Source organism: Balaenoptera borealis, assembly GCF_965194805.1.
Source record: "Balaenoptera borealis genome assembly, chromosome: 16".
Lineage (NCBI taxonomy): Eukaryota > Metazoa > Chordata > Mammalia > Artiodactyla > Balaenopteridae > Balaenoptera > Balaenoptera borealis.
In genome coordinates this window covers 73,345,325-73,372,855 of record NC_138872.1, presented here as the reverse complement: position 1 = coordinate 73,372,855, position 27,531 = coordinate 73,345,325, and the positions used below count along the sequence as shown (strand labels likewise).

Below are 27,531 nucleotides of genomic sequence, written 5' to 3'. Positions count from 1 at the left end.
TGGGGATTATCCTGCTTATTTATAATCATAACACGCTCCGAGGTGCATTGTATTCTCTCAAAAGCTTTAAATGCATGTTTACAGCTGCTAACCACCAAGCAAATGATCTCCCTAAGACTGGGACATTTAAAAAGGAAGAAAGAGAATGACTGACTTAAAGATTGTAAACTTGAAGTTGTGACCTGTAAATATCACAGGGATTAAGCAAAAATGTTATGACCTATGGACACTACACAAAGGACTGACAAAAATTGGAGAACTTCAGAGCAGTAGCTGAGAGTGACACTAATGCCTTAAAATTTTTATCACATCTCTCAGCTAAGCATAGAGTCTGATCAAAAGGGGAGAATCATTAAAAAGGAACAACAGGCCCAAAATGGAATCACTTGTGCTAAGTCCCACATCAGCAAACCAAGACTTAATAACTAACCTAATTGCAGTTTCAACATTTCCCAGGAATGTAGTTTTAACCAGTCGGTCTGGAATTTTCTGGTCAGCACCAGTGAGGTCATCTGCCACACGGGCCCTTCCTATCCCCCAGAGTAAGACAAGGTAATCCACTCTCTGCCTAGAAAAGCCTTCCTTTTAGTACAGCTCCTCAGAACTCCTCTCTACTTGCTAGATGAGATGTTGCCCAAATCATGAATGGTTCAGTAAAGACAATTAGATCTTTAAAACTTATTCAGTTGAGGGACTTCCCTGGTGGTCCAGTGGTAAAGACTCCACTCTCCCAATGCTGGGGGCCCAAGTTCAATCCCTGGTTAGGGAACAAGATCCCATGTGCTGCAACTAAGACCTGGTGCAGCCAAATAAATAAGTACTTTAAAATAAATAAATAAATAATAAAATTTATTCAGTTGAAAAAGATTTTTTTAAACAAGGGACAACAGAAAGTACCTCTAAGATCCCTGATCAAGGTGAAGGAAGGGCAAAACCAAGCAACTATTAAAACCAGGGAGTAGAGTGTGAAGGAGTTGTTTCATTTTGTGAATTGATATTATCAGCTTCCTGAGGAAACTTTACTAAAATGGATTGTGAGAGTAATTAATTGGGGGACTGGTCTCTGGTTGAGTGCTGAAGAGTAGAAGAGCATGTTTGGGTTGATACAGGACCCACAGCTCACTATGGAAAAATCACAGATGGCTATATGTGATCCAGACACACACGAGGTTATTCCTGAGGGCTCAGCCAGCCTGGTGGACTGGAGAAAACATCCGTTAACCCTGAGAAGGGAGATTGCCCATCACCCCCTATGAATGTCAAGTGGAACACCCCAAATGAAGCAGCTGATATGCTTCATATGTAAGCCATGTGGGACGGGCTTTGTGATGACTGAGATATTTACCTGATGAATATGCCCATTACCCAGGACGTGGTAAATACTGTGGTTAATAGGTCCCCTTTCACACAGGCACCCCATATAACCCTATTGTTGCAAAACCAAAAAACAGTGCAGGAAGCTTTATCGAATTTCCTGTCTCAGCTTCCCCTCATAGGTCTTACAGACGTAACCAAGCAAAGGGCTCATGTACCCACAGCGCAGAAAGCCAAACTGTGACAGCAGGCGTTTGCAGCAAGGTAAGGATTTATTGCAGGGTGCCAAGAAAGGGAATGGGAGACAAGCCTCAGATCCACTCCAACTTGATCTTTGAACTAAAGGTTTTTTGGGGTTTTTTTTTAAGGTGAGGAACAAAGAGGCTGGGATTAATCATTTCTTATGACATTTCTTAATCATAGTTTTGGAAGTCAAGATGTCTCTGATGTATGATTCTCTGACCAGGTGGTCCATGGCTTGGGAGTCTGTGAGCTTATCTTACCCTGAAGAAACAACCTGAGTTTGTACGTTAATGATGGTATCTGTAAGAGCAATTTTACTACATTAACGACTTTATCGACAACAGCAAAATTTTAGTCATCTGACTCTGGTTGGCTAGTGTTCAGTTAGCACAGAATTGAGGTTAGAGGGGACAAGAAGGGGAATAAAGTTTTGCATAAAGGGATTAATCATGAACTCGGTAAGGGAACTTGGTTTTAGGAGAACTCAGTTTCACAGATGGTAATAAAAACATTAAGTTAATTAACAAGAGAATGCAAAGAGGCAGAGGGGAGACTCAAAGGACTTCCCAACAGAGTGGAAATTTTTAAATGGTTATTAAGAAATAAGGTGAATAAGCAAATATTGATAGGAGCAAAACAAAGAGGAAACAGAAAGGGGAGATTCATGGGACCCGTCCCAGCAGGAGGGAAATTTTTAGATGATTTTGGAGACATTGAAAAAGTCAGCAGCTATATTTGTCTAGAAACATTAAACATAACTTTTTCCATTTGTACAGGGCTAATGCACTGTATTAAATAGGTAACATCTTATCTACATGGGTTTGATTACAGAAACTAATAAAGTATTCTCTAAATAATGAAAAAAAAAAGAAAAGAAAAGTAAATGTCAGAATGCAGAAATTACAGTGAGAAACCTGACTAGTCATCGTTTGGGACAGTGGTTAGATTAATCAGGTTAAAGATTGACAAAAGCGCCTTGCTTCAGTCCCTCACTGGTGACCAAAAGACTTTGGCACAAGAGTGGGCAAAATGGTCAGAGGGTGGAGAAAAGTTTCCAGGACTCCTTGATACAGAAGCCACACCTATTGGTGAAGCCCCTACATGGGCAACAATTAGATTGAGAGAATGTAAACATGTAATGATTGATAGGATTATGAAAGTTGGAATGCTTAAACAGGCTATACGTAAAGAATTTGTGTCTCCTTTTATGGGAATGGATATTTTCTTTGGCTGTGGAACACTTCCCCTACCCAGTATTGCAAACCAAAACCTCTGGATGAAGTCCTAATGGAGGCTACAGCTAGAAATGTAAGGTAAAAGTTTGTAGGAAGATTGATATGTTCCAACAGTCTTTATAGTGGTTGCATCTGTTTTACTTGGTTGTATTATGGGGGTGGACATCAACTCTCACAGGGGAGTATTTCCCCTACCTTGTATTGTGTAAAACAGAAGGCATGTAAATCCGCCCTTCAAGCAATGCTAATTGGACATGCTAAATGGGAATCAGGAAGATTCCCTGAGCTCACACATTGTAGAATAGAAGCTGGAGTGTTGGTGGGGACAAATTCTCCCTGTGATAGCCCTATGTGAGATAGCCCTGCATGGAGCACAGGCTGGGACATATGGCAAAAGCCTATGAGCAATGCCTACTGGGACTTAGGACTAGAGAGTTGAAACACTCTAATGAAGATGGCGGTGCCCAGAAGAGTTCCATAGTAAAATGGAAATTGCTTATATAGGGTCTTATTTTGGGGAGAATGCAAGGAGGAAATAGATACCAGCAGGAAGCCTTTTCCCCCCTAAGACTGACTCTGGAACTGTGTGAGGAGTTGATGGATTCTATTGTCACTTGGTCAGTGCCCTATAAACAGCTCTCCACTGACAGACAAAGAGCTACTTGGTTTGTAGATGGCAGTCCCAAGGTAAATGGACAACATTCTGATTGGAAGGCCACCAATCTGATTGAAGGAGGTAAAAAGAGATCAGCCTGGTGTGCTGAATTGCATGCTGTTTTCCTAACAGTGATGGAAGAGTTGAACAGTGGTAAAAGCCCCTACGTTTGGGTTTTTAATGACTCATGAGCAGTGGCCAATGCCCAGTCCATTTGGTCAGGTGAGAGGTTAATGGAAACCTGACCTATTAAAGGGATGCCCATAAGGGGCGCAACCCTATGGAAATCGGAGGAGTGCATTAAATTAGGACATGTCTATGGCCATCAGAACTCCCTTCCAGGTTTGGAAAGTGACTGGAATTAACAAGCAGACATTCCCACATGCTCTCTCTTTTTCTTTTTTTTAATAAATTTATTTATTTATTTATGGCTGCATTGGGTCTTTGTTGCTGTGCTTGGACTTTCTCTCGTTGCGGTGAGCAGGGGCTACCCTTCATTGCAGTGCACGGGTTTCTCATTGCGGTGGCTTCTCTTGTTGCAGAGCACAGGCTCTAGGCACGTGGGCTTCAGTAGTTGTGGTGCGCAGGCTTAGTTGCTCCGCAGCATGTGGGATCTTCCCAGACCAGGGCTCGAACACATATCCCCTGCATTGGCAGGTGGATTCTTAACCACTGCTCCGCCAGGGAAGTCCCTCCACATGCTCTCTTGAGATGGCCCCTTGGATCCAGAAATGAGGGGACATGGGGGCACTGCAGCAATGCAGAGATGGGCTGAATCTAGACGTGTTCCTTTTGCACCTGTTCAATAACAAAAATTCAAACAAGTAAATTTTAAACATCTAATTGGCTTTATAAAATGATTCATGAATTGGGCAGCATCTCATCTAGCAATAGAAAGGAGCTCCATCAACCTGCAGAAAAGAAAAGGTCTTTAAAGGCAGAGAGGGAACAGAAAAAAGGAAATTATCTGCAAAGAAAGCATTGTTTTAGGCAAGGTCATCCTTCTAAGCGGAAATGGAAGGGGTTTACCAGCAGATTTCTTCCTTGTGCTGCCCAGGAAATTCCAGGTTTGCCGGCTAAAGGTCGCATTCCTGGGGAAGATTGAAACTGTAATTAGTTATGTATTAAGTCTTGGTGTGCTGACATGGGAACCTAACAAAGGTTACTCCATTTGGGGACCATTGTCTCCTTTTTATCACACTCTCTAAGGTACAAAATGTCAATAAAAACTGTACTGTCTTCCAGCAAAAGAGACAGAAACTGCAGGTGGTTAGAGACTGCAGATTCCCTGGTGGGAAGGCCCTGAACATAGCTGTCAAATCAGACTGATTCTCGTAGCCCTGGGGGCTGCAGATGGATCCTGACAGGAATAAACACTGACTCTGGAATGGGCTTTGCTTACTTGGTGGTAGATGCAAATGCTTAGAGCATGATGAAAGAACTGGAAGAGAAGATATTATACCAATATGGATGGCTAACCGTCATTTCTTCAGACCAAGGAACTCACTCTAGAGCCTATAATGTCCAACAACGGGCAGAGAGATATCCTCCTTGGAGTACTAGTTTGATAGAGAATTGGAACTGACAGTTAAAGGATTGGTTGTCTAAAACAGAGTGTGGGTGGGGATAAAGGCATGAAAACCTGGCTTACATGGCTTCACAAGTGTGTACTCACATCCAACACAAAAACGAGTGGGGCTAAAGGAGTGTCCCCACTGGATAGATTTCTTCGTTTTTTTGGTGGATCTGTTACAGAACTGAACTTGAGTCTGCTCACCCGCCACACAGCAAAGCCAGTCTACTGGTTATGGTGAAGGAATATTGCAGAGCACCAAGCAAGGAGAATGGGCAGCTCATGCTCAAAAGACCTGAGCTCCCCAATGGCTTTCAGGGAAGGGTTTTTAAAGGTAACACTTGGTGTGAGGGGTGCAGCTCCTGCACTTTCTTCTGATTGGTTGGTGGTGAGGTAACAGGGTGATGTTTCTGGAATCTTAGTCATCAACCCTCTGGTTGCAGCCAGTCTGGGATCTACGTGCTTGTAGTCAGCATGTAGGTAGCATCCTCCACCTGGGTAAGGGTCTTAGTTTCTGCAGAACAACTCAAAGACATGTGTCAGATCATTATGTATGTTCCTTGAGGAGGAAATAGGACTCTGCTTTATCATTGAACTATTGTTTAAGCTATCGTTACTTTTCTTGCTTGACTACTTTTCCTTTGTAGCTGCATTCCCTCACCTCCCTAATTAGCAACTGCTTGAGTCTGCTCTTTGAAGCTCAGGGAAAGCTTAGGAGATGAAAGCTTTCTTTCTACAAACAAGAAATGAGGGACTCAGAGGGGCTTTTGTACTTGGGAAGGCCCCCCAGGGTCCTGCTTGGTTTCAGATCTGGGGAAGGGAGGTCAGGGAAGGTGCTGCTATTCTCTCTTCCTTGCATCACTTCAACTGTTTTTTCTTTCCTCCCCTTCTTGATGCAGTGGTTATAAGACCAGGGCTGCAACTACAAAGGCAGGAAATGGGGGTGATTCCTAAGCAAGAAACTCTGACTGTGTTTTTAACCTTTATGTTGGAATTCCTAAGGGCCTGATGGGGCAGGACATACCTTCACCCCATCTGACAAAATTGGGGCTAACAATAAATACAGCTATATGGCCTGGTGGTAAAGATAGCCCACCAGTTCTGCGCCTGTGTAACCTTAGCTTTTCTGAATAGAAGTGGATTGAAGGGGAGGCATTTGCTACACCAGTGCTGCTGCCTGCAATCTAGACCAGCACAGTGGCCAAACTTAATGTCTCTTCCAAAGGTGGAAAAGTTTGGGTATAAAAGGAGAGAAGGAAAAATAGTAGTTCCAGGTAAAGGAATGAATAAATGGGTTATGTAACAAGGGAAATCTAATATTACATTAACACCTCCAAAGGGGCTCAGAGCAAGAGATGATGTTGTCTCTTAGCTCAATTATACCAAAGGCCTGAAAGGGTGAAGCCACATATTGCTGACTCCACTCCTGCTTTTGGGGCCTCACAAGATTAAATGGAAGCCTGAAAACCTGAGTGGCCTCACCCTGATAGGCTTTTTCATACCATAGGACGATGGACTGGATTGTTATCAGTAGCTGATAGTTATTAATAGGGATTCTAGTAATATACCAGTACTTCTGACTTTTCTGGTTGTTTTACTATAAGAGAGCCATGTTGGAAGACCAGCGGTTGGACTGTGATATTATGATTTACAATAAGAAATATATATTTGGTCATGGGCCCTGGCACAGAGCTTCTAAAACTCTTGGAATTCAGTGGCAAAGGTATCTTTTGTTATGTTAATGAGATGACTTTTGGAAAGCACCTAAGGATGGGGGCTGGTTGCCAGTAGAGTGGACCAAGTGATTTCAGGGTTGGAATTTTCAGCCCCACCGAGAAGGGAGAGGGGCTGGAGATTGAGTTCAATCACCACTGGCCAGTGATTTAATCTACATGCCCATGTAATGAAGCCTCCATAAAAATTCAAAAGGACAGAATTTGGAGAGCATCCGGGTTGGTGAACAAGTGGAGATTTGGGTAGACTGATGCGCTCAGAGAGGTCAAACCCTGTACCCTTTCCCCAAACCTTGCCCTCTCTTCCATCTGGCTGTTGCTGAGTTACATCCTTTTATATTAAACCAGTAATCCAGTGAGTAAAATGTTTCTCTGAATTCTGTGAGCCACTCTAGCAAAATTAAGCAAACGTAAGGAGGGGGGATGGTGGGACCGTCTAATCTACAGCCAGCTGGTCAGACGCACAAGTGATAGCCTGGATTTGCAATCAGTGTCTGGTGGTGAGGAGCAGACTTGTAGGGCTGGGCCCTTCACCTGTGGAATCTGATGCTCTCTCTGGGTAGTGTCAGAATTGAGTTAAATTGCAGGACACCCAGCTGGTGTCCTAGAATAGCTTGGTGGTATAGAAAACCACACACACACACACGCACGCACACCATTCATACTGGGGTGCTCAGAACCGTCAAAGCTATACTTAATTGAAGAAGGGTGTGCCTGCCCCCCCATGGATGCCACAACTGTCGGACTTTGGGGGCCCAGCCTAGGGCAGTGCTGCAGGGCCACCCTGATCCAAGTGCTCTTATTGCCTCTATGTATGGACCACTCACCTTCCAGCCTGGGGCTGCTCAGGCCTGGTTGCCTTCATGGAGGAAACCTCCCCAGGAGGGCAGAGATGGGTGCTGGAACCTTAATTTCTCAGCCTCCTGGGATTCGGCCAGCCAACGCTCTCTGTCTCAAATACTGTGCTGCGAGTTGTTTCAATAAAGAGCTCCCAGGGCTGAAAAAAATAATTAAACAACACATTTAATATTCTCTTCAAATCAGTGTGAGGGAGGATATTTTTGCAACCTTTCACCAGAATGATCTGTGCTTGCCTCAGTAACAGAGACATGAACACAGGTCCCCACAGCTTAATTTCCACGTCCGGTGGGTTTTTTTCTTCTTTCTCCTACTGTTTATTTTGATTGAACAAGAAAATCCTAATTCGAAACTATAGGTCAATAGAATGGCTGCATGTGTTGACAGCTGTGCATGATAATTCTAGATTTCCAGATAAAACATGAACACCTAAAGTCATGAAAAAGTCTCTCAGATGACTTTTATTTTTATTTTATTATTTATTTATTTAGGCTGTGGCGGGTCTTAGTTGCAGCATGTGGGCTCTTAGTTGCAGCATGTGGGATCTAGTTCCCCAACGAGGGATTGAACCTGGGCCCTCTGCATTGGGAGTGCAGAGTCTTACCCACTGGACCACCAGGGAAGTCCCTCTCAGATGACTTTTAGAGTTTCATCAGGTGCTAAGTTGATGAACATTCCAAAGAGAGGAGCTTGAGTGCTGGGATTTAGGAAGAGTAGCACATGGATTCCTAGCTCTGTCTTTGATTGCATTTTCTCAGACTCTGTGCTCTGCTGCAGCGTTAAGATGTAGTTTTGAATCATGCCTACCACTGTGTTATTTGTTATTTGTTTTTCTCTGGTGAGTAAAGAACATCTTGAAGTCGGGGCAAACACAAAAGTTCATAACACAATTTGGTCTTAAGAAATCCCAATGGCTTTTCCTTCACCTTGAAAATTGTGATATTTTGGCCTTAGACAGGTTTAAGCTATTTAAGATACTAAATAATATATTGCTGAGATGTGAAACTTGAACAAACCACTTGAAATTTTTTTTAATTAATTAATTAATTAATTAATTAATTTATTTATTTATTTATGGCTGTGTTGGGTCTTCGTTTCTGTGCGAGGGCTTTCTCTAGTTGCGGCAAGCGGGAGGCCACTCTTCATCGCGGTGCGCGGGCCTCTCACTGTCGTGGCCTCTCTCATTGTGGAGCACAGGCTCCAGACGCGCAGGCTCAGCAATTGTGGCTCACGGGCCTAGTCGCTCTGCGGCATGTGCGATCTTCCCAGACCAGGGCTCAAACCCGTATCCCCTGCATTGGCAGGCAGATTCTCAACCACTGCGCCACCAGGGAAGCCCACCACTTGAAATTTTAAAACTGGGTTTATGGTCATCATCAGAGTCTGATAAAAATGCTTTGTCTCATTAGCCATTTAAAAATCCCATGGAATTACAATGGAATGCTACTCTACAATAAAAAGGAATGAAATATTGGTACCCACAACAATATGGATGAATCTCAAAATCATTATCCTGATAGAAAGAAGCCTAACAAAAAGTAGCAAATCCTGTATGATTCCATTTATAGAAAATCTTTTAAAAATGCAAAACTAACATATAAGGACAAAAAGAAAATCAGTGGTTGCCTGAGATTAAAAAGAGGCATAAAGTTGGGAAAACTGGATCACTACATGCAAAAGAGTGAATGGGGTTGGATCACTCAAGGCAATCACTTGTGTCCTCATGTGGTTTAATAAAGATGATCCATTAGCTGACTCATCAGGTGCGAACACACAACATCCTGTGCCTCCTTGCAAGGCAGCAATAACGTCCAAGGCCATCCTCTTTTGTAGGATGGCTTTTCTCACTAGACACATTTCAGTGTTTAGTAAGGACAAGCTTTGCCTGTTGTCATCGAAGCCTTGCTGGGTAAACTTAGTAAGAGCTTCTATGTGTGCTATGATGTCCTCCAGGCCAATGGAGAGGACAAAGATGGAGGCCAAATGATCGTACCAGTGGAAAACAGAACGTGCCCATCTGGCCTTGAGGAGAGAGGGTTGGCAGTTCTTGTTACTGTGGGTGGATTCTTCTCTGGGCTCAGGAAAACCCAGGGTGCAGCAGCCCAACCACATGGCCAAGGATATGAGCCACACAACCACTGGGTCCCGTTCAGGGCCACCCAATAAGTATCCGGGGAGTGTGACCAATCAGCGCCAAACCAATCGCTATCCTTTCATGCGACAGAATGACCACACAGTTCCAGCGATATCCTTCCCATGTCCCAGGGTACACTTGGGTTGGTTCTTTTTAGAGTGATTTTTCTGTTCCCAACATAGAGTTGCCCAGGTGCTCAAATGTCCACAACCTAGGGTGCCCCACATGAACCCATCCCAAATCTGAGTGCAGCCACCCATGGCTCTGATGGTGGTATTTTTAGGACCCTTCCTGCCAGCAGTTTGATGCGCTGCCTCTGTAGTTTGATTGACAGAAAAAGAGTACTCTTACCCAGTGCTATTGATCATGGGTGCCACAGGCCAGGGTTCTGGATCATATTGGTGATATCAGATGAATTAAGAGTTCTAGTCCTACAAATATTATATGATATCACTTATATATGGAATCTAAAAAAAAATACAAGCGAATTTATTTACAAAATAGAAACAGACTCACAGACAAAGAAAACAAACTTATGGTTACCAAAGGGGAAAGAGGAGGGGGAGGGATAAATTAGGAGTTTGGGATTAACAGATACACACCACTATAAGTAAAATAGAAAAACAACAAGAATTTACTGTATAGCTCAGGGAACTATATTCAATATCTTGCAATAACCTCTAATGGAAAAGAATCTGAAAATATATATTTATATATATATAACTGAATCATTTTGCTGTATTCCTGAAACGAACACAATATTGTAAATCAACAATACTTCAAGAAAAAGAGAAAAAGAGTACTAGTCCTAGCTTGTTTTTCCTTAATGTACTTCTTTAGAGACTTCCAATCCCCTCCCTGGAGTGGTGATACCCACCATGCTAGTCCTGACGAGCTGAGGAGGGCAGCTGCCCACATACCCAACAGGAGGATTGATTCCTTTGCCGGACATCAAGTGGGCCCACCGTAGAAAGGTATCTCCGTCAGGTGCCCATCCATGACGGGACACCACAGGAGCAGAAGAAGTCTAAGGTCAAAAAGACAGATACGTAGTAGGAACTTATAGGGGAGGTCTTCCCCTTCTATATGAACTACACCTGTGGCCTGACCCTTGGATATTAATGTGGCTGCAGCTTTAGGAACTTGACCTGGTCGTGCTTCTGGGGAGGCAGACTGTCAGGCATGAGGAGATGGACTGGGGTGGGGGGGGGATATGCCGGACCAGGACCCCACCTTCTCCCCTCTTTCAATGGTGCATGTTCCATTCCAGGTAGAGTGCATTTCAACCGGTCCGGCTTACAGCAGGACAATGGGATTCAGCGGAGAAGTAATCTACTCATCCCAGTGGGACATCCCATCGCAAATTCCAGTAGATAACACCTTTCCCGGCGTGATGGGGCTTGGTGTTCTCAGCAGCACACCATGTTGATCCACGGCAATGTCTGTCTCTCATGACTTCCATACCTTTAAGGCATTGGGTGTCTCGGCAGGGGGTCCCCAGTCTGGCAAATGGGGCAACAGGCCCTACTGGTTGTCATCCAAACGTATTAAAGTCTAGGACAGTACTTTAGTCCACTCGGCCAAGGTGGTTTTACCTGTTAGTAATTTAATCTGCTGCTTTAATATTTCATTCTTCCTTTCTACCAACGCTGTTGCCTGCGGCTTATAGGGGCGAGGGAACCTCCATTCAGTGTCATGTTCCTTTGCCCAGTCTTGCATTTCATGACCGTCGAAATGTGACCCCCATCATTGTCTACACGATGAGGGTACCTGGCCATGGTACTCAGCTTCTCTAATCCCCTAACTGCAGCCTGGTTTTTGCAGCAACAGGTGAAAGCTTGAGTCAGACCAGATGCAGTGTCCACACAAACCAAGCCATGTTCAGAGCCCTCGCTCAGAGGGAGCCGGCCAATATACTCAATTTGCCAATCCCTCACCAGTTGGCAACTCCAGTGGATGGCCCCAGACTCCTTTGGCAGTTGCTCTGGTTATTGTTTAGAACATACAGGACATGCTGTTACTGCATTAGCCAAGTCACTGTATTTCAAGGGCAATCCAGCATCCTTGGCAATGTACCGTCCCACTCGGGCACTATAACTGAAGGGTTCATTGTTAGGGCTCATATCCGGGCTACAGCATCAGCTTCCTCGTTGCCAAGGGTGTTGGCGCCCTCTGAGCCGGGACATGGAGGACAGTGAGGACTGACTCAGGCTCTTGCAGGTAAATCCAAATGTCTTTCCACATATCCTGACCCCACAAGTGCTTATTTATGATCATCTGCCCATCAGCTTCCCATTTTCTAAGCTGTAAGGTTAATCCCTTTAGAACAGCCCAACTGTAAGTGCAAAGCGTTAACGGCCAGAGCTCATGAGCAGATCACCAGGCAAACCTCTCTGAGTTCAGCCCACTGATAGCTGTGGTTCATTCCTGTTTCCCTCCAGATGGTGTCAGTGTTGGGCTGAACAGTGACTGCAGTCCCTGTAGACGGGTCACCCCAACCAGACCCATCTGTATACCAGGCATCAGCAGGCATCTCCCCACTCCCTCCCTACAGGCCACAGGGGCAGGATTAGGGGCAGGAGAATTTGGAGGACAGGGGGTGTCCCTCTGCTGCAGACGGGCGAGCCCTTTCATCAACGTGAGAGTTAGCGCCATGGCAGAGGTGGGTCGGTGACACATGTTGTCAACCTGCCCCTCAGTAGGAAGGGAGATTCTTACCATGATTGCTGTTCCTTCGTGAGAGACTCCACTTGGACGAGCGTTGTGTGCACTGCTACGAGCTGGTGCTATATGCAGGTTTATTGGGTTTCTACACCCTTCTAGAACTGGAACCAAAATCCTAGGGATACTCCCTCTTGTTGTCTCTGAGGCTGTGCCGAACTCATACCTCCCAGAGTCACAGACGCATCTGACTCCAATGGTAGTCCTGCCTGGGGGATGCCTGAGCTTTAATCTGCTTCACTAGTGTCTTGCCTTCTCAAAGGCGGCTTGTTGCTCCGATCCCCAGTCCCACACGTGCCCTTCCTTTATCAGGCAGTATAAGGGACGGAGGCACTGTGCAGGGTGAGGAACACAAGTCCTCCAAACCCCAAATCCTACAGACACTTGTGCTTCCTTCCCATTCTTAGGGGTTGGATAGGCTTGCACCTCATCCATCACAGCTTCTGGGACAGTGTGCCCCTTACCCCAACAAAGGACTCCCCAAAACTTTAAGGCAGTGCCTGGGCCTTGAATTTTCTGTGGGATCACCCCCCATCCTCTCCCTCACACATGTTCCAGCAAAGTCTGCAGAGTGTCCTGAGCAGAGGCAAGTCTTCCTATGTTAGTATTCTATCATCAGTGTAATGGGCCCGTTTTACTAACGTGGGGAAGGAGAACAGGAACAGGTCTCGGGCTACCATCCCGTGACATACGGTGGGGCTGTGCAGGTAGCCTTGGGGAGCACTTGAAAGGTTCATTGTTGCCTCTCCCATGTGAAGGCAAATTGATCTTGAGACTCAGTGGCCAGGGGTCTACTGGACCTCTTGGGTGAAGGCCTTTTATATGCCTTTATGTACTCTGTGGGTTCCTGTTACTTGCAAACAAAAGCAATCTTCTGTGGAAACATTAACCTCACTGCTGGTTCTGTAAGCTTCTTGGAAATTATGTGACTTGCACATGCTTTTGCTATCAAAGCAACTTTGATTTATGCCACTGGAGTTTTTCTGTCTTCTCTGTCTTCAATGATAAAATTAATTGATTTTAGATGGGAAAGTGATATGTTGCAGTCATTCTAAGAAACCTCTGTTGCTTTATGTGAGAGCTCATTATACTTTGTTTGAAAATGACACAAAAACTTTGATAGTTTCATGGTACAATTTGACAAAGTTTCATAATGGACAGCAGCCTAGGAACAAACAGATACCTGACCCAATAAAATCCAATTTTCAGATGGTATATTTTCTAGATAGATTTTAATTTTTTGGCTCATAATCACTCATCCCAGCATTCATGCATCCCTATACTCAATGTGCACTAGAAACTCGTTCAGTACTGATTTTGATGACATTATTCTAAGTTGCAGCAATTATGTTTTATTTATTTAATCACAACTTTTATGCTTCAATGAATAATTTTTGAGCCATTGATCCTTTTTTTTTGATTTGGAGATATAATACAATTAGATAGCAATCCTGAAAAAATGCAAATATAATGAAGGGAAGCAATAAAACATGAAGGAAAATTATGTAAAAATAGCACCCATCGCCTGCATGTTAGACAAGAGCCCCCTGCAGTCCTTGGAGTCCAGGGACAAGCTTTAGGAGCACAATTATTAAGAATATAGCAGGATTTCTGTGAAAGTCACCAGGTTCAAATGTGTGAGATGCGTGGGTTTAAAACTGTTTCTTGCTTTTTTTTCCCCTCTAAAACATAGCACTTAGGAGACCATTGGAGACCGCCAGAGGTTCATGGAGCACCTTTTGAGAAATAATACTCTAAAGCCCAATCCTCATAAAGTCTAAATGGAGCCCGGCTTGAGGCAATTTCATCATAATTGGTCCTTCTGAGTTCCCAAAGCTTCCAAATCCTAAAGGGTTTTGGACCCTATGATGGATGGGGGAGATAGTTTTGGGACAGAAGGGGATACAGTTGACCATGTCACCTCAAGTCACATGGTTAACTGCCTCCCCTTCTGCTTTTCTAACTAAAACATCCACGTGGCCCAGGCACGTTGGTTGTGGCAGCAGTGGGATCTCTCCAGGGCAGGGAATTGCCTGCTGTGTGTTGACTCCCAGGTCAGTACCAGGCACCACTTTGAGCGTTATGCTGAGATGGGTGGCATAATAATAAGAATGACCTTGTTGGGGGCAGCACGTCTCTGATAGAGGACTTCAAAGTGCTCTCCAATCACTAACCATATGCAGACAATGTTCCATTCAATACATCCCAGGGTTTGTAAGAAACATCTGTGTATTGGTTCACAAGCTGAAGAGTTCAGAAGTTACACTGCAAGTAAAGGGAAGCCACTGAAGATGGATGAGGATTAGAGCCTGGTTCAGAACTGTATTTTAGGAAGACCATCGGTAGTTAGTGGATGAAGGGAGACTGGAGCCTGAGGCCATTGTCCATCTATTTCTAGGTAGAAATTCCAAGTCAAGTCCTCAGGAGAGACATGTCAGGGATCCTGTCCTGGGATTTCCAGTTGGAGCCTTGACAAGACCAATGGCCCTTCCCAGGCTAGGTGCTTTGTGCAAACACACTGCATTCTCCCAAAGAGAGAAAGCAGCCTGATGCCAGCCTCCCTCAGATGGAATGTTTTTCCCCATCAGGCCTGACTTGGGTGAAAGTAAGAAGGCCAGGGAACCTCTCAGGGGAGAGCAGGTCCAAAGGAGAGCAGGAGGTAGTTTCTTATTGGGCAACTTGGGGGTCTCCTGTCCCATTTTCTGGAGCAGTCTGTCCATTTGCTCCCTCCATCATTTCCTTGTACTGACGTTTGAAGAAGCCGACCTGTTGGGGAGGAAGGAGAAGAAAATCAGGAAGTCCAGTGGAAGAGAGGAAAAGAGATGATGGGGAAGGGGAGCAATCACCATTTCTGGAACCCCACTATGTTCCAGCACTGCACTAGGAACTTTATATAAATTGTGTCATTTAGACTTTGCCACAGTTCTGTGAGCTGGGTAGAACCACCTTCAGAATGAGAAACTGAGACCGAGCATGGACCAAGCACATGCCAATTGTCAAGGAAAGAATCAGTGGTGGTGTCAACATCAAATCCAAGGCTGTGCTCTCATGTTCTAATTTGTGTTTAAGGGAAACATGTAAAGAGGTGGAGAAGAGTGAAAAAGAAATGGAGACAGATTAGAGGAGGCTTGAGAATCAGATAGAAGGACATGGGGTCAACTGGGGACTGGTTATGTCACAGGTGGGAAGGGATCTCTCACATGCAGTGACTTAGGAAGAATGTGTGCCTGACTCCATGGTGAGTCTTTCTTACACTGTAGAAGGTGTGGGACCAAACGCTGGTGGTGTCAGGAGTGGGATGAAAACACTCACCTTGTACAGTATGGCTGTGATGAGAGCCAGCAGCAGCAGTCCTCCCACAGAGCTGCCCACAATAATGGGGGTTGGGTTATAGACCTCATACTTCTCCAGCACCAGCTCCATCTGGAGTGGAGATGACCCCATCAGAAAGTATCAGGACTCTTGCTACCCCAGACTCCTCCCAAGTCCCCTTTAACTCTCTCCCCTTCTTCATCTGGCTCTGCTCCAAGAGGTGAGATACAGAAGGATTCATGGGCTAAGGGACAATTGTCCTGCCCAGGGACCTCCATCCTTCCTCTCTCCAGGCTTGCAAGCCCCCCACTCAGCATCACAGATTTAGCATCAGGAGCTCTCTGACCAGCCTGGTCACTGCCTACCACACGGTCACTACCTGGGCTCTCAGAAATTTCTCCTGTCCTGGAAGCTGGGAATACACGGATCTGTTGAACGTGATCTCAGCTACACTCACAACCAACACCTTCTTCTGCAGTGTCTGCAAAAGAGAAGGGGGAAGGCTGGGAAATAGCTCTGGGGAGGGCTTGGGGTTAGAGAAACGCCCTGGCTTTAGGTGGGCACAGACACATCAGGCCCCACCTGAGTCTGGGAGGGGACACACCTGGCTGACCCAGCCGAAGCTGAGATTGCCTTTCAGGATGAAGTCAAGTTCCTCCTGGACGCCGAAGGAGCGGATGTCACAGCGGAACCTCAGGCAGTCAGCAATGGAGCAGTCCTGGGGAAGAGAAGTGGCATCAGGCCAGAGAAAGGCGGGTTTGAAGGTAGAAGACAGCATTCAACTGTCTGATTTGAGGGGAGCAGCCACATCTGAGCTCAAGCAGGCTGTTCAGCAGACATCCATCTAATGTAACATGCATTCCTGAATTAAATTCCTCTGAAGTGTGGCTTCCAGTGGGGGACAGCCCAGGGCCCTCTCACCAGGACAGGCTTCTTCTGAAAGTGGGTCAGGAAGTCGGACTCTGTGGGCACTGTTCTCTCTGAAGAGCACTGAATGGATGGGTTCTAGGAAAAGGCACAGGGAGAAAGCATGTGATGGGGTCATCAGGGATTCATGAGGACCAAGGGGTCCAGGGAGAGGGCATTAGTGGAGGAGCCATAGAGTCTTTGGGTACCTGAGGGTGGAGGACATCCATATCCTTCCACACGGCCAACCGGTTCAGCTCCACGGGCACTGAGAAGTCAATGCTGACAGGCAGGTCCCTCTGCCCCAGGTTGTTCACCTGCACGGGGGACAGTGAGGGCAAAGGTCATGCCGAGCCCCACATCCCTCCCGAATCTCTGGCTCCTGGGCCCCTGCCCCAGCCCACGCTCCTGAGTCACCGCCACGTGCCTGGTATCTGTGCTGAGCCCCGCTGCTTTCCTTCTCCTCCGAGGCCGAGAAGTTGAGGTACTTTGTGGATTGTTCATGGCTGAGGGGAGAGGAGGCACGGGCGGATGGGGAGTTCCGTTAGGGTCTCCTGAGGAGGCTCTGGCTGGGAGCATGACAGGACAGGTCGCCAGAGGCCCCTGGGGGGGTCTGGAACGAGGTCTGTGGCTGACTTGGGGTAATGGGAGGGTTTAGGGAGCAGGGCTGGGCTTCAAGCTGGCTGCAAGGTTCTCGCAGAGGCTGCCCACAGAGGAGACCGCCAAGGCGGCTGGGCCGGGGGTGCGGTGAAGGGGACTGAGAGCTCTGACCCGGGGAGAGCGGGGGCCAGGGCCTGTCCTCTCTGCGCCTCGGTTTTCCTTCCAGGCCTTCATGGACACGGAGGGAGCCGGATGGGCAGGTAGGACACAACAAAGGTTTAGGGAGACTCAGGCAGATGCTGTTGACAAATGTCTACTGGACCTGCCCCTTCTGGTCTCCCAGAGGCCTTCCCTGGGGCCCTTCTCTCCTGTTTCCTCAGCTTTTCTTTCGTTCTTTCTTTCTTTCTTTCTTTCTTTCTTTCTTTCTTTCTTTTTTTTTTGCTTGTGGGAATCTTATTTCCCCCACCAGGGATTGAGCCCGCACCCTCGACAATGAAAGTGCAGTGTCCTAACCACTGGACCGTCGGGGAATTCCCTCCTCAGCTTTTCTAGGCCTGAGGTTTGGAGGTGAGGGTGGACCCAACACAGACTCTTCCCTGGGTCTCAGTGTAACAACACCTTGAGGCTGCCTAGGCCCCTCTGGAGACCCAGTGGCCAGCCTGGCCCCTCGCTGGGTGGCTGCTCTCACTTCTGCCCCACGCCCCTGCCCCACTCTACTCTTTGCATACCTGCCCTTTACCTGTACCATTCAAATTCTAACCCCCACTCCGACTCCAAAGTCTCATCCCTCCTCTGTGAGGGGCTCAAACACCCCAGCCTTGTCCTGGGGGCCCCTCAGAGTGCCCCGACCCACAGAGTCACAACTGCAGAATACAAGTGTAGAGTCACACACACCCAGGCATGGCATGTCCTGCTTGTGGGTCCCCTGCAAGCAGGCGTGATAACCCCAGTGCTCACACCAGCAAGCAAGCTCCGAGCTGGCACCTGCCTGGGCTGCTGAGAGCCCCCAGTGTGCAGGTGTGAGGGAGAGTGTGAAACCCTGGGCAGAAGGAGGTAATCCAAGGAGGCCCGTGGGCAGAACTAGCAGGGCAAGGTACCCAGGCTAAGCCATGTGGGCCGGTTTCACATCATGAGTGTGTGGATCTCACAAAGGCAGGGGCTTATGTCTGGTGTTGATTACACATAATAGGGGCTCAATAAATCTTTGTTGAATGACAAATGCATTTATGGAAAGTAACCGCAGCACTGTGCCTGGAACATAGCAGATGCTAGGAAGGTATTTGTTGAAGGAAGGTATCTGCTCAAGCCCTTGGCTTGACTCCTTAGTGTCAAACACCGTGTGTACCCCTCCTTGGGCAGCATTTAAGCCCTTTCCCTTTCATCCAGCTTTTCCCTGATCCCCAGTCTCTGCAGCCAGCAGGTCATTTCCCCCTGTCCTTCCCAAAGGAGACTGGGAAAAGGAGGAGGGGTGGTTCTAAAAGCCCTGCAGAGTGTAAATCCGTTCCTTGTGATGAGGAATCGTCCTGCCCAGATGCCAAGGCTTAAGCCCAATGCCGTGGACACTTCAATGTTTAGCTGAAGCCTCCCCTGACAGGAGACCCTAGCGTCCCCTTGCCCCCTTGAAAACTCAGGTAGCCTCAGGATACAGAACCACAGGGAGGCCCCTGATGAGATTCTTCCCTGAATCAGGATGACCTTGCTCCCCAATAAGGCTGTAAGAACCTTGAAAACAGGGTCACATGTCATATGTCTTAGGGAACCCGGGACAATCTTGAGGCTTTTAAGAAAGGCTTCTGAGAACTGTAGCCTCTGTTAAATGTAGGATGTAATGATAATAATATCACAATTACTATTATCATCAATAACCCACAATAAGCACTCGATGATTGATTAGTAAGTGCTGCTAGCAGTGTCATCTACCGATTGAGAGGGTGGTGATAAAACTTAAATATCACAGATGTTCAGCTGCTGCAGAGAGTGAGAATTCCCCGAGCCCCACAGAGTGACGGAGGAGGAGCCCTTTGAGGTCGTGGTGTGGCACCTGCTGATCACGGTGTAGACAGCGTACTTCACCGGGAGCTCCAGCCGGAAGGTGGTCTTGCTCGTCTTGGGGGTGTTATTCTCACTGGAAAAAGAGGAGGATCCCAGCTGGCAAGTTCCCCAGAGGAGGAGGCTGAGCGGGAGGGAGCACTGCCCTGGGCCTGGCCCAGCTCACCTGCTCACATTGGCTGCAAGAAGCAGCCGGTCTCCCAGCATGGCCGTGGGGGAGACGTCAAAGGTTGCCGTGAAGGTGATCTGAGGAAGAGGTAGGCATGGGGTGGGGGGAGGTCACCGAGGAGTAGGACGGGGTGGGGGGGCAGGGGAGTAGGGGGGGGGCAGAGGCAAGGCTCACCTGGGCGCCCTCACGGAAGATTAGGTGGTTGATGCTACAGCGGGTGCTGAGGGTGCCCTGGCTCCTGGTGGGGGCACTGTCACAGGTCAGGCGCAGGGAACGTGACTGCAGCTGGTTTTAAGGAAGCACAGATGAACCAAGGCCGGTGAGCATTTGTTAGTGTTCCAATGAGACTCCATAAAGTACTGACAGTTTCCTGGAATCTACCTTAAGGTTATGTTTCTTAAAAAAAAAAATCTTTAGGGGCTTCCCTGGTGGCGCAGTGGTTGAGAATCTGCCTGCTAATGCAGGGGACACGGGTTCGAGCCCTGGTCTGGGAAGATCCCACATGCCACAGAGCAACTAGGCCCGTGAGCCACAATTACTGAGCCTGCGCGTCTGGAGCCTGTGCTCCGCAACAAGAGAGGCCACAACAGTGAGAGGCCCGCGCACCACGATGAAGAGTGGCCCCCGCTTGCCACAACTAGAGAAAGCCCTCGCACAGAAACGAAGACTCAACACAGCCAAAAATAAATAAATAAATAAAAAGCTTCTTTCCTTCTGCCCCATTAAAAAAAAAAAAAAATCTTTAAACACTGTCTGGTCAAACTTCTTCCTAATGTAGAAATCCAAGATTTATTAACATTTCTTCCTTTTTAAAAAAATATCTTTATTGGAGTATAATTGCTTTTCTTCCTCTTTATTTATGGTTCTTTTTAAAAGGTTGTACTATGAAAATTTCAAATATACTCAAAAGTAGAGAGACTAGGTAAATCTACTCCATGTCCGCATCACGCAGCTTAAATTACCAACATTTTTCTACTCTTATTCAGCTGTTCTCCACTCTTTTTTTTTTTTCCTGATTAATTTAAAGCACATTCCTAACATCACATACTTTCATCTTGAAAGACTTCAGTGTGTATCACCAACAGACAAGGGTATTTTTTTAACATAAGACAAGACTCAACAAATCATACTCAACAAAAGCTGATCCCTAAGATCAGCTAATATCCAGGTCATGTTCTGTCTTCCTAGATGGTCTCCAAAAAGGTTACATTACAGTTCACTTTTAAACGCAATATCCAACAAAGGTCCACACATGGCATCTGGTTGATGTGTCTAGAAGTACCTCCAGTGATAGGGTGTTCACCTCTCACACAGCTGGAGTTTGCCATTCCTAGTGTATTTCTTCATGCATTGATCAAAATATGCTCCCATTGGGAAGACTAGCTTAAGAGAGACATGGGAGACCAACCAAACATAATGTGCAGACCTAGTTTAGATGTTGGTTCAAATAAACCAGTTAAAAAATATTTTTGAGACAATTAAGGAAGTTTGATTATGGTCTAAATACCAAGGAATCATTCATTTCATTGGGTGTGATAATGGCTATGGGGTCATGTAAGATGTCCCTACTGTCCATAACAGTGAAATAGGAAGGTGTGTGATGACAGGATGTCTGGGATTGGTTTTAAAATATTTGAGCAAAGGGAAAAGAAAAAACAAACAGGTGACATAAATGTGGTAAAATGTTGATCATTGTTGAATCTGGGCAGTAATTTTGGGGGAGGTTTGTTGAACTACTCTTTTCTTTTGTAAATGCTTAACATAATTTTTCATAATAAAATTTTTGTTAAAAATCTGTTTCTCTTTGACTCCCTGTGGTCCTAGTTCTGTCCTCTAGAAGAGGGATTGCCATATGACAGCCCAGCACCAACTTTTATAAATAAAGTTTTATTGGCACACAGTAAATTCATACACATATTGTCAATGGTTGACATGCTCATTCATACACATATTGTCAATGGCTGCTTTCACCTTACATCAGCAGAGTTGAGAAGATGTGAAGACACTCTGTGGCCCACAAAGCTGAAATATTTACTATCTAGCCCTTTATAGATAAAGTATGCCAAGCTCTGATCTAGAGTAACCAATAAATCCACTCCTTCTTCTACAGAGCAGTATTTTATTTTACTTACTTTTTTATTTTATTTTATTTTATTTTATTTTATATTTTCCACGCTGCACAGCTTGAGGGATCTTAGTTTCCCAACCAAGGATTGAACCCGGGCCACAGCAGGGAGAGCACCGAATCCTAACCACTGGACCACCAGGGAATTCCCCAGAACAGTGTTTTAAAGTATTTGAAGGCCGAATCATCAAAAAATCTACAAACAATAAATGCTGGAGAGGGTGTGGAGAAAAGGGAACCCTCTTGCACTGTTGGTGGGCTGTTGCCACTATGGAGAACAGTATGGAGATTCCTTAAGAAACTAAAAATAGAACTACCATACGACCTACCAATCCCACTACTGGGCATATACCCTGAGAAAATCATAATTCAAAAAGAGTCATGTACCACAATGTTCATTGCAGCTCTATTTACAATAGCCAGGACATGGAAGCAACCTAAGTGTCCATCGACAGATGAATGGATAAAGAAGATGTGGCACATATATACAATGGAATATTACTCAGCCATAAAAAGAAACAAAATTGAGTTATTTGCAGTGAGGTGGATGGACCTAGAGTCTGTCATACAGAGTGAAGTAAGTCAGAAAGAGAAAAACAAATACTGTGTGCTAACACATATATATGGAATCTATAAAAACAAAAAGTGGTTATGAAGAACCTAGAGGCAGGACAGGAATAAAGACGCAGATGTAGAGAATGGACTTGAGGACACAGAGAGGGGGAAGGGTAAGCTGGGATGAAGTGAGAGAGTGGCATGGACTTATATATATATTACCAATTTTAAAATAGATAGCTAGTGGGAAGCAGCTGCATAGCACAGGGAGATCAGCTCGGTGCTTTGTGACCACCTAGAGGGGTGGGACAGGGACGGTGGGAGGGAGACTCAAGAGGGAGGAGATATGGGGATATATGTATATGTATAACTGATTCACTTTGTTATAAAGCAGAAACTAACACCCATTGTAAAGCAATTATACTCCAATAAAGATGCTAAAAAAATAAAATAAAGTATTTGAAGGCCGAGATATGTTTTCCTTTAAAAGAGGAATATTGATACGATGTGGAATACAAAGAAATGTAAGGCAGGGTCCTTGCTCTCTTCACATTAGCAGCCTCCTGGGAACTCATTCCTGACGGTCGTTCTTAAAATGCCAAGCCCAGAGTTGAACACAGAATGAGCCAATGCATGCCCCAGCCAACACAACCACATCCACCCAACCACGATCAGCCCAGCCCTCTTGGCTTACAAGAGGCTGCTAAACAATGGAAGCCCTGCCTGAGCCTTGAACCCAACACAGGAGTCTCTGCTGATCCCCCGCCATCAGCCTTTCCTTCCCCAGAGAGGACAATACCTGGCCCCCTGCCACACGTCGATAAGATAGCCCCGGCGGGTAGAAGAAGGTGATTGTGGTTCCATAGGAGTCCTCGCCATCATTCCACACTCTCACTTCCAAGTTCAGCTCCAGGTTACTCCCCACAATCAGGGTCTTCAAGCTGGGTGTTGGGGTAGAGGGGAGGAGGTGATTCTGTGACTGAGGCTGGAAATGGTGTGGGGATGAAACACAGAGTAGGAAAGCAGGGGAGAGATGGGGACAGGATGTCTGGGTCCAGAGCACTGGGTAGAGATGTTAGGGAGAGCCAGGGGCAGGAGTTCCAGGTTCCAGGAAGGGGGCTGGGGGACCAGGGGAGGTCTCAGGGGCTGAACGCTCACCCGGAGACCCCAAAGGATATGCCAAGGTCGTCCTGGCAGACGTGATCGGCACCACAGTTCTTCTCAAAGGGGAGCTGAGAGCGAAGGGAAAGCAGGGTTTTCCCCAAGATCTGGAGTCCACACCCTCCACCCTCTCTGGAAGAGCCCAGCACCAGGACTCACAGAGGTCATGAAGTATCTCTGGGCATCCACTGCCAGCATAGGCTGGAGGTTTCCAAAGCCAGAGACAGGCTTGCCCACTAGGGAGAAGTTGAGACGCAAGATGATGGGGGTCACCGAGTCCTCCACACAGGCCTGGAGAATGGACATTGGAGGGAGCAGTTGGCTGAGAAACGCACTGTCGCAGCCACTAGCTGGGTCCAGTCTCCTCATCCGTAAAATGGAGTAACAGTGGTACCTACCCACCCCCCATAAATGCTCATCCATAGGATCCTGCGTGCAGAACCTCTGCTGTGGTTGTCCTTGGTCTTGAACATCCTTCCCGCAGCCTCCCACAGGCTCACTCACTCTACTCAGGGTCTCCCCAAACTGCTCCCGGTGACCCCCCCCCGACCCCCTCTCCATTCTCTCCCCGGCTTTATCTCTCTTCATAGCCTTCATCACTACCTGACATCTATTATTTAGGAATCTGATCACTTTTGATCTTCCCCCAGAGCTCCCCCTGGGCATGATTGTTTTGTCCACTGCGGGGTCCCTGGTGACAAGGACAGGGCCTGTCTCAGAGGAGGAGTTGGATAAAAGAATCCCATCCCCACTGCCCCATGGCTCTCTGAAGCAGCCGTATCCTTTTTCCTGAAATCCAGCCGTGTAGCCTCTGGCAGATGCAGCCAACCTCATCCATCCATTCCCTCACTCACTCCACCAACATGTGTCCAGTACCTCAAGTACCTCTTGCATTCTGTGTGCCACGCTGGGGTGGAGCGAGGACCAGAACACACCCGTTCTTTCCCTGCCCAGCCCCCTGCCAGCCTCAGAATTGCCTCTATTCCCAGGACTCTGAGGCCCCCTCACCGGCAGGAGCAACCTCACAGGCTCGCAGTGCTGTGTCAGCCCCAGGTCTCGAACACGAGTCAGATTCCGAGTCCTTGTCTCCTCGAAGACAGCACGAGGACTCAGGCGGCCAGGGTCAAGGGTTAGGTCAAAGGTCACAACGCTTTGGAGGTTAGCTGTAAGGGAAAGCGGGGGATAGAAAAGGCTGAGAGAGTGAGGAACTTCCCAGCTGGGTAAGGGGCAAGGTAGGAGACAGGAGTCCCGGGCTTGGAGACTCCCAGGGTCAGGGCATCCTGAGTCAGAGGGGAAATAACTCACCCAGCCGGTTCTTGGGACTTTGAGAAACACGAAGGCAGACAATGGCCTCACCCAGAGACTGGGCAAAGGCCAGCTGCTGGTGGCACTCATACACAGACCTGGTGATCTCTGGAGGTGTGATGCGGATGTTTGCCCACACCCTAAGCACAGGTCTGGTCCTGCGGGCAGAACACTGAGCTGAGGACAGGCCCTTGGTCCTGGGAGGACAACCTGGGAGGGCAGGTAGGGAGGCTGGTGTCCTAGGCAGACCCAGGACCACCCGGGGAGTGTCTGGGGAAGGCTGTTCTCACCTGAGCAGCAGCGCGTGCCCCCAGGCCCCCACAGCCAAGTCCACCAGTCCATCCATGGTGAGATCCTGACCCCCGCTCAGCGACTGCCCAAAATACTGGAGGCTGGGGGAGAACTGGGCACCTGTGATCCGCTGGCCAGAGAGGGAGAGGCAATTCAGGTTGGGGGGTGATGGAAACAAGTTGAACAGAAGAACGAGAGGAGCAGGGAGCTGGGGGTATGGGAGACAGAACGAAGGGGTGAGCAGTAAAAAGACATCTCCAAGAAGTGCCTAAAGAGAGAGGTGGGCATGGGAAAATGGTGACTAGAGACAAGGGAAGATTTCTAGGACATAAATGAAGAAGTGGAGATGGAAAGACTGGCCTGGTGACCTGAGTTTTTTTCACTCACTCAGCTAGTTAGTCTTGGGTTCTGATTTTGGCTCCTTCACTTATGAGCCATGGGACCTTAGGCCAGGAGTCAGTCTTTCTGTGCCTCAGTTTCCTTATCCCTCAGCTGGGATAATAACACCTCAGAGAATTAAATGAATTAATTCATGGAGTTCTTAGAACCACACCTGACGTATGGTCACTAGTCAGTAACTTACTATTATGAGTATCAGGGCTCCAGCCCTACCCACCACATTGCAGATGGTGCCAAGGCCATAGGGCCTTTAAGAGGCCAATTCCAGACTTGAAATCAGACTCTCTGACCTCATGCCCAAGACCCCTTTTTGCTCTCCGTAGCCACCCCGTCTCTTCAGAATGCAAGGTGGGACCAGGTCGGGATGGGGAGGGGCTGCACCCATATGCAGATTCTACGCTCCTGGACCACCTGCCCTGTGGGTCCCTCCCCTTTTATTTCCATGGCTCCTGTAACGACCAGTCCCTTTAAGAATATGCCCTTTAAATCTCTGGGCATTGATGGGACTGGCAGACATTGAGAGTAGTAATAATAAAATGAAAGAGAAATTTACCAATTACCAAGGAAGAGGGGGTAGAAATAGTACAAACACAGCCAGACAGCCTTGTGCACAGGAGAACTGATCTCACCACCATGTCATCCCCACGTCCCTCATTTTCCTCTACACCCCAGCCCCTGACAACCACTAATCTATTTCTGTCTTTATGGATTTACCTATTCTGGACATTTCATGTAAATAGAATCATACAATATGTGGTCCTTTGGGTCTGGCTTCTTTCACTTAGCATAATGTTTTCAAGGTTCATCCATGTTGTAGCATGTGTCAGTGTTTCGTTCCTTTCATGGCTGAATAATATTCCATTGTATGGGTATACCACATTTTATTTATCTGTTCCATCAGTTGATGGGCATTTGGGTTATTTCCACCTTTTGGTTATTATAAATAATGCTAATATAAACAATCACGTATAACCTTTTTGGTGTGGTCATGTTTTTAATTCTCTTGGGTGGATCTGCCAGGTCATAGAGTAACTCTGTGCTTAACCTTTTGAGGAGTTGTTTTCCAAAGTAGCTGCATCATTTTACATTCCCACCAGCAGTGGATGAGAGTGCCAGGTATTCCACACCCTCACCAACACTTGTCATCTGTCTGTCTGATTCTAGCCATCCTAGTGGATGTGAAGTGGTTTTGATTTCCTGATGACTGGTAACTAATGATGTTGAACATCTTTTCATGTGCGTATTCGTCCTTTGTATATCATCTTTGAAGAAAAGTCTTTTCAGATCCTTTCCTTATTTTTTAATTGGGGCTTCCTTAACTTTTGCCAGGGGAAGTAGCCCTCCCTTCTCAGGGAACCCTGCCCCCTTGGGTGAAAGGCTCCTGCCTATGGGCATTTGGCAGGATTACTGATGGCAGGAGAGAGTAAAGTCATGGCATCCAAGGAGAGGAAGGGGTGAGTGGACAGGCAGACTGAGGCCACCAGAACTAAACTGACTGGCAAAGGAAGGCTCCAAGAGACGGAGCATTGGGTTAGAGTCAGGAGGTTGGAACCTCCCTCATCATCATTCTCGATCCACTATAAACCTTGGACAAGTCAAGGCACTTATCTTCTCCAGGCCCCAGATTTCATCTCTAAAATGCGTTTGCTAATGCCTGGCCTATGTACAGTGTACAACTGCTGGGGAACTAAAAGTCTTGGGTGGAGAACCCACTCAAGTATCAAGTCACCATGCAAAGCAGGGAATGTATCAATGTTTCCATTCCTCAAAGTCCACAGATTTTGCTTGCTGTCTACTAGGTGCTCAGTGCTGGACAAAAGAGATAAGATAAGGGAAAAAAGGATTTTCCAGGCAGCAGTGTCAAAGACAGGGAAAAGCCTGGAGGAGGTTGCTGTGGCAACTGCGACAGTGACCGGGCCTCACCTGGCTGTGGGCAGGGCTGATGCCCAGTCCCGAGGTTCCGTGAAACAGGTAGACAGCACCCCGGTTCTCCTGCTCTCCCGGGGCCCCTATGGCCACGTCCATCAGCCTGTCCCCGTTCACATCCCCCAGCACCGTCAGAGCTGCCCCAAAGCGGCCCCAGGGGTGGCCTTGCTCCCCTCGCAGGACAGCACCACACTGCCACTTAGCCCTCTGCAGAACAAAAACAGTGTCAGGGCTCAACCCAGGCGACCCCTCCACACCCAGACCCCA

At 47.0% G+C, this 27,531-nt stretch overlaps 1 protein-coding gene across 1 annotated transcript in view; it reads right to left on the bottom strand.

Moving 5' to 3' along the window:
* Positions 1-8,936: 8,936 nt before the first annotated feature.
* The window catches only part of ITGAX (integrin subunit alpha X), a 28,264-nt gene continuing 9,669 nt past the window's right edge, over positions 8,937-27,531 (bottom strand). Inside the window, exons 15-31 of the mRNA XM_082358537.1 lie at positions 27,262-27,471; positions 24,939-25,069; positions 24,649-24,806; positions 24,352-24,506; positions 23,503-23,634; positions 23,341-23,414; positions 22,982-23,123; positions 19,677-19,787; positions 19,500-19,579; positions 19,326-19,409; positions 17,112-17,190; positions 16,894-17,001; positions 16,700-16,783; positions 16,383-16,496; positions 16,158-16,259; positions 15,779-15,889; positions 8,937-15,232 (exon numbers count right to left, since the gene is read on the bottom strand). Coding sequence (XP_082214663.1) covers positions 15,134-15,232; positions 15,779-15,889; positions 16,158-16,259; positions 16,383-16,496; positions 16,700-16,783; positions 16,894-17,001; positions 17,112-17,190; positions 19,326-19,409; positions 19,500-19,579; positions 19,677-19,787; positions 22,982-23,123; positions 23,341-23,414; positions 23,503-23,634; positions 24,352-24,506; positions 24,649-24,806; positions 24,939-25,069; positions 27,262-27,471 — 1,974 coding nt within the window. The 3' untranslated portion in view covers positions 8,937-15,133. The remainder of the gene's footprint in view (positions 15,233-15,778; positions 15,890-16,157; positions 16,260-16,382; positions 16,497-16,699; positions 16,784-16,893; positions 17,002-17,111; positions 17,191-19,325; positions 19,410-19,499; positions 19,580-19,676; positions 19,788-22,981; positions 23,124-23,340; positions 23,415-23,502; positions 23,635-24,351; positions 24,507-24,648; positions 24,807-24,938; positions 25,070-27,261; positions 27,472-27,531) is intronic.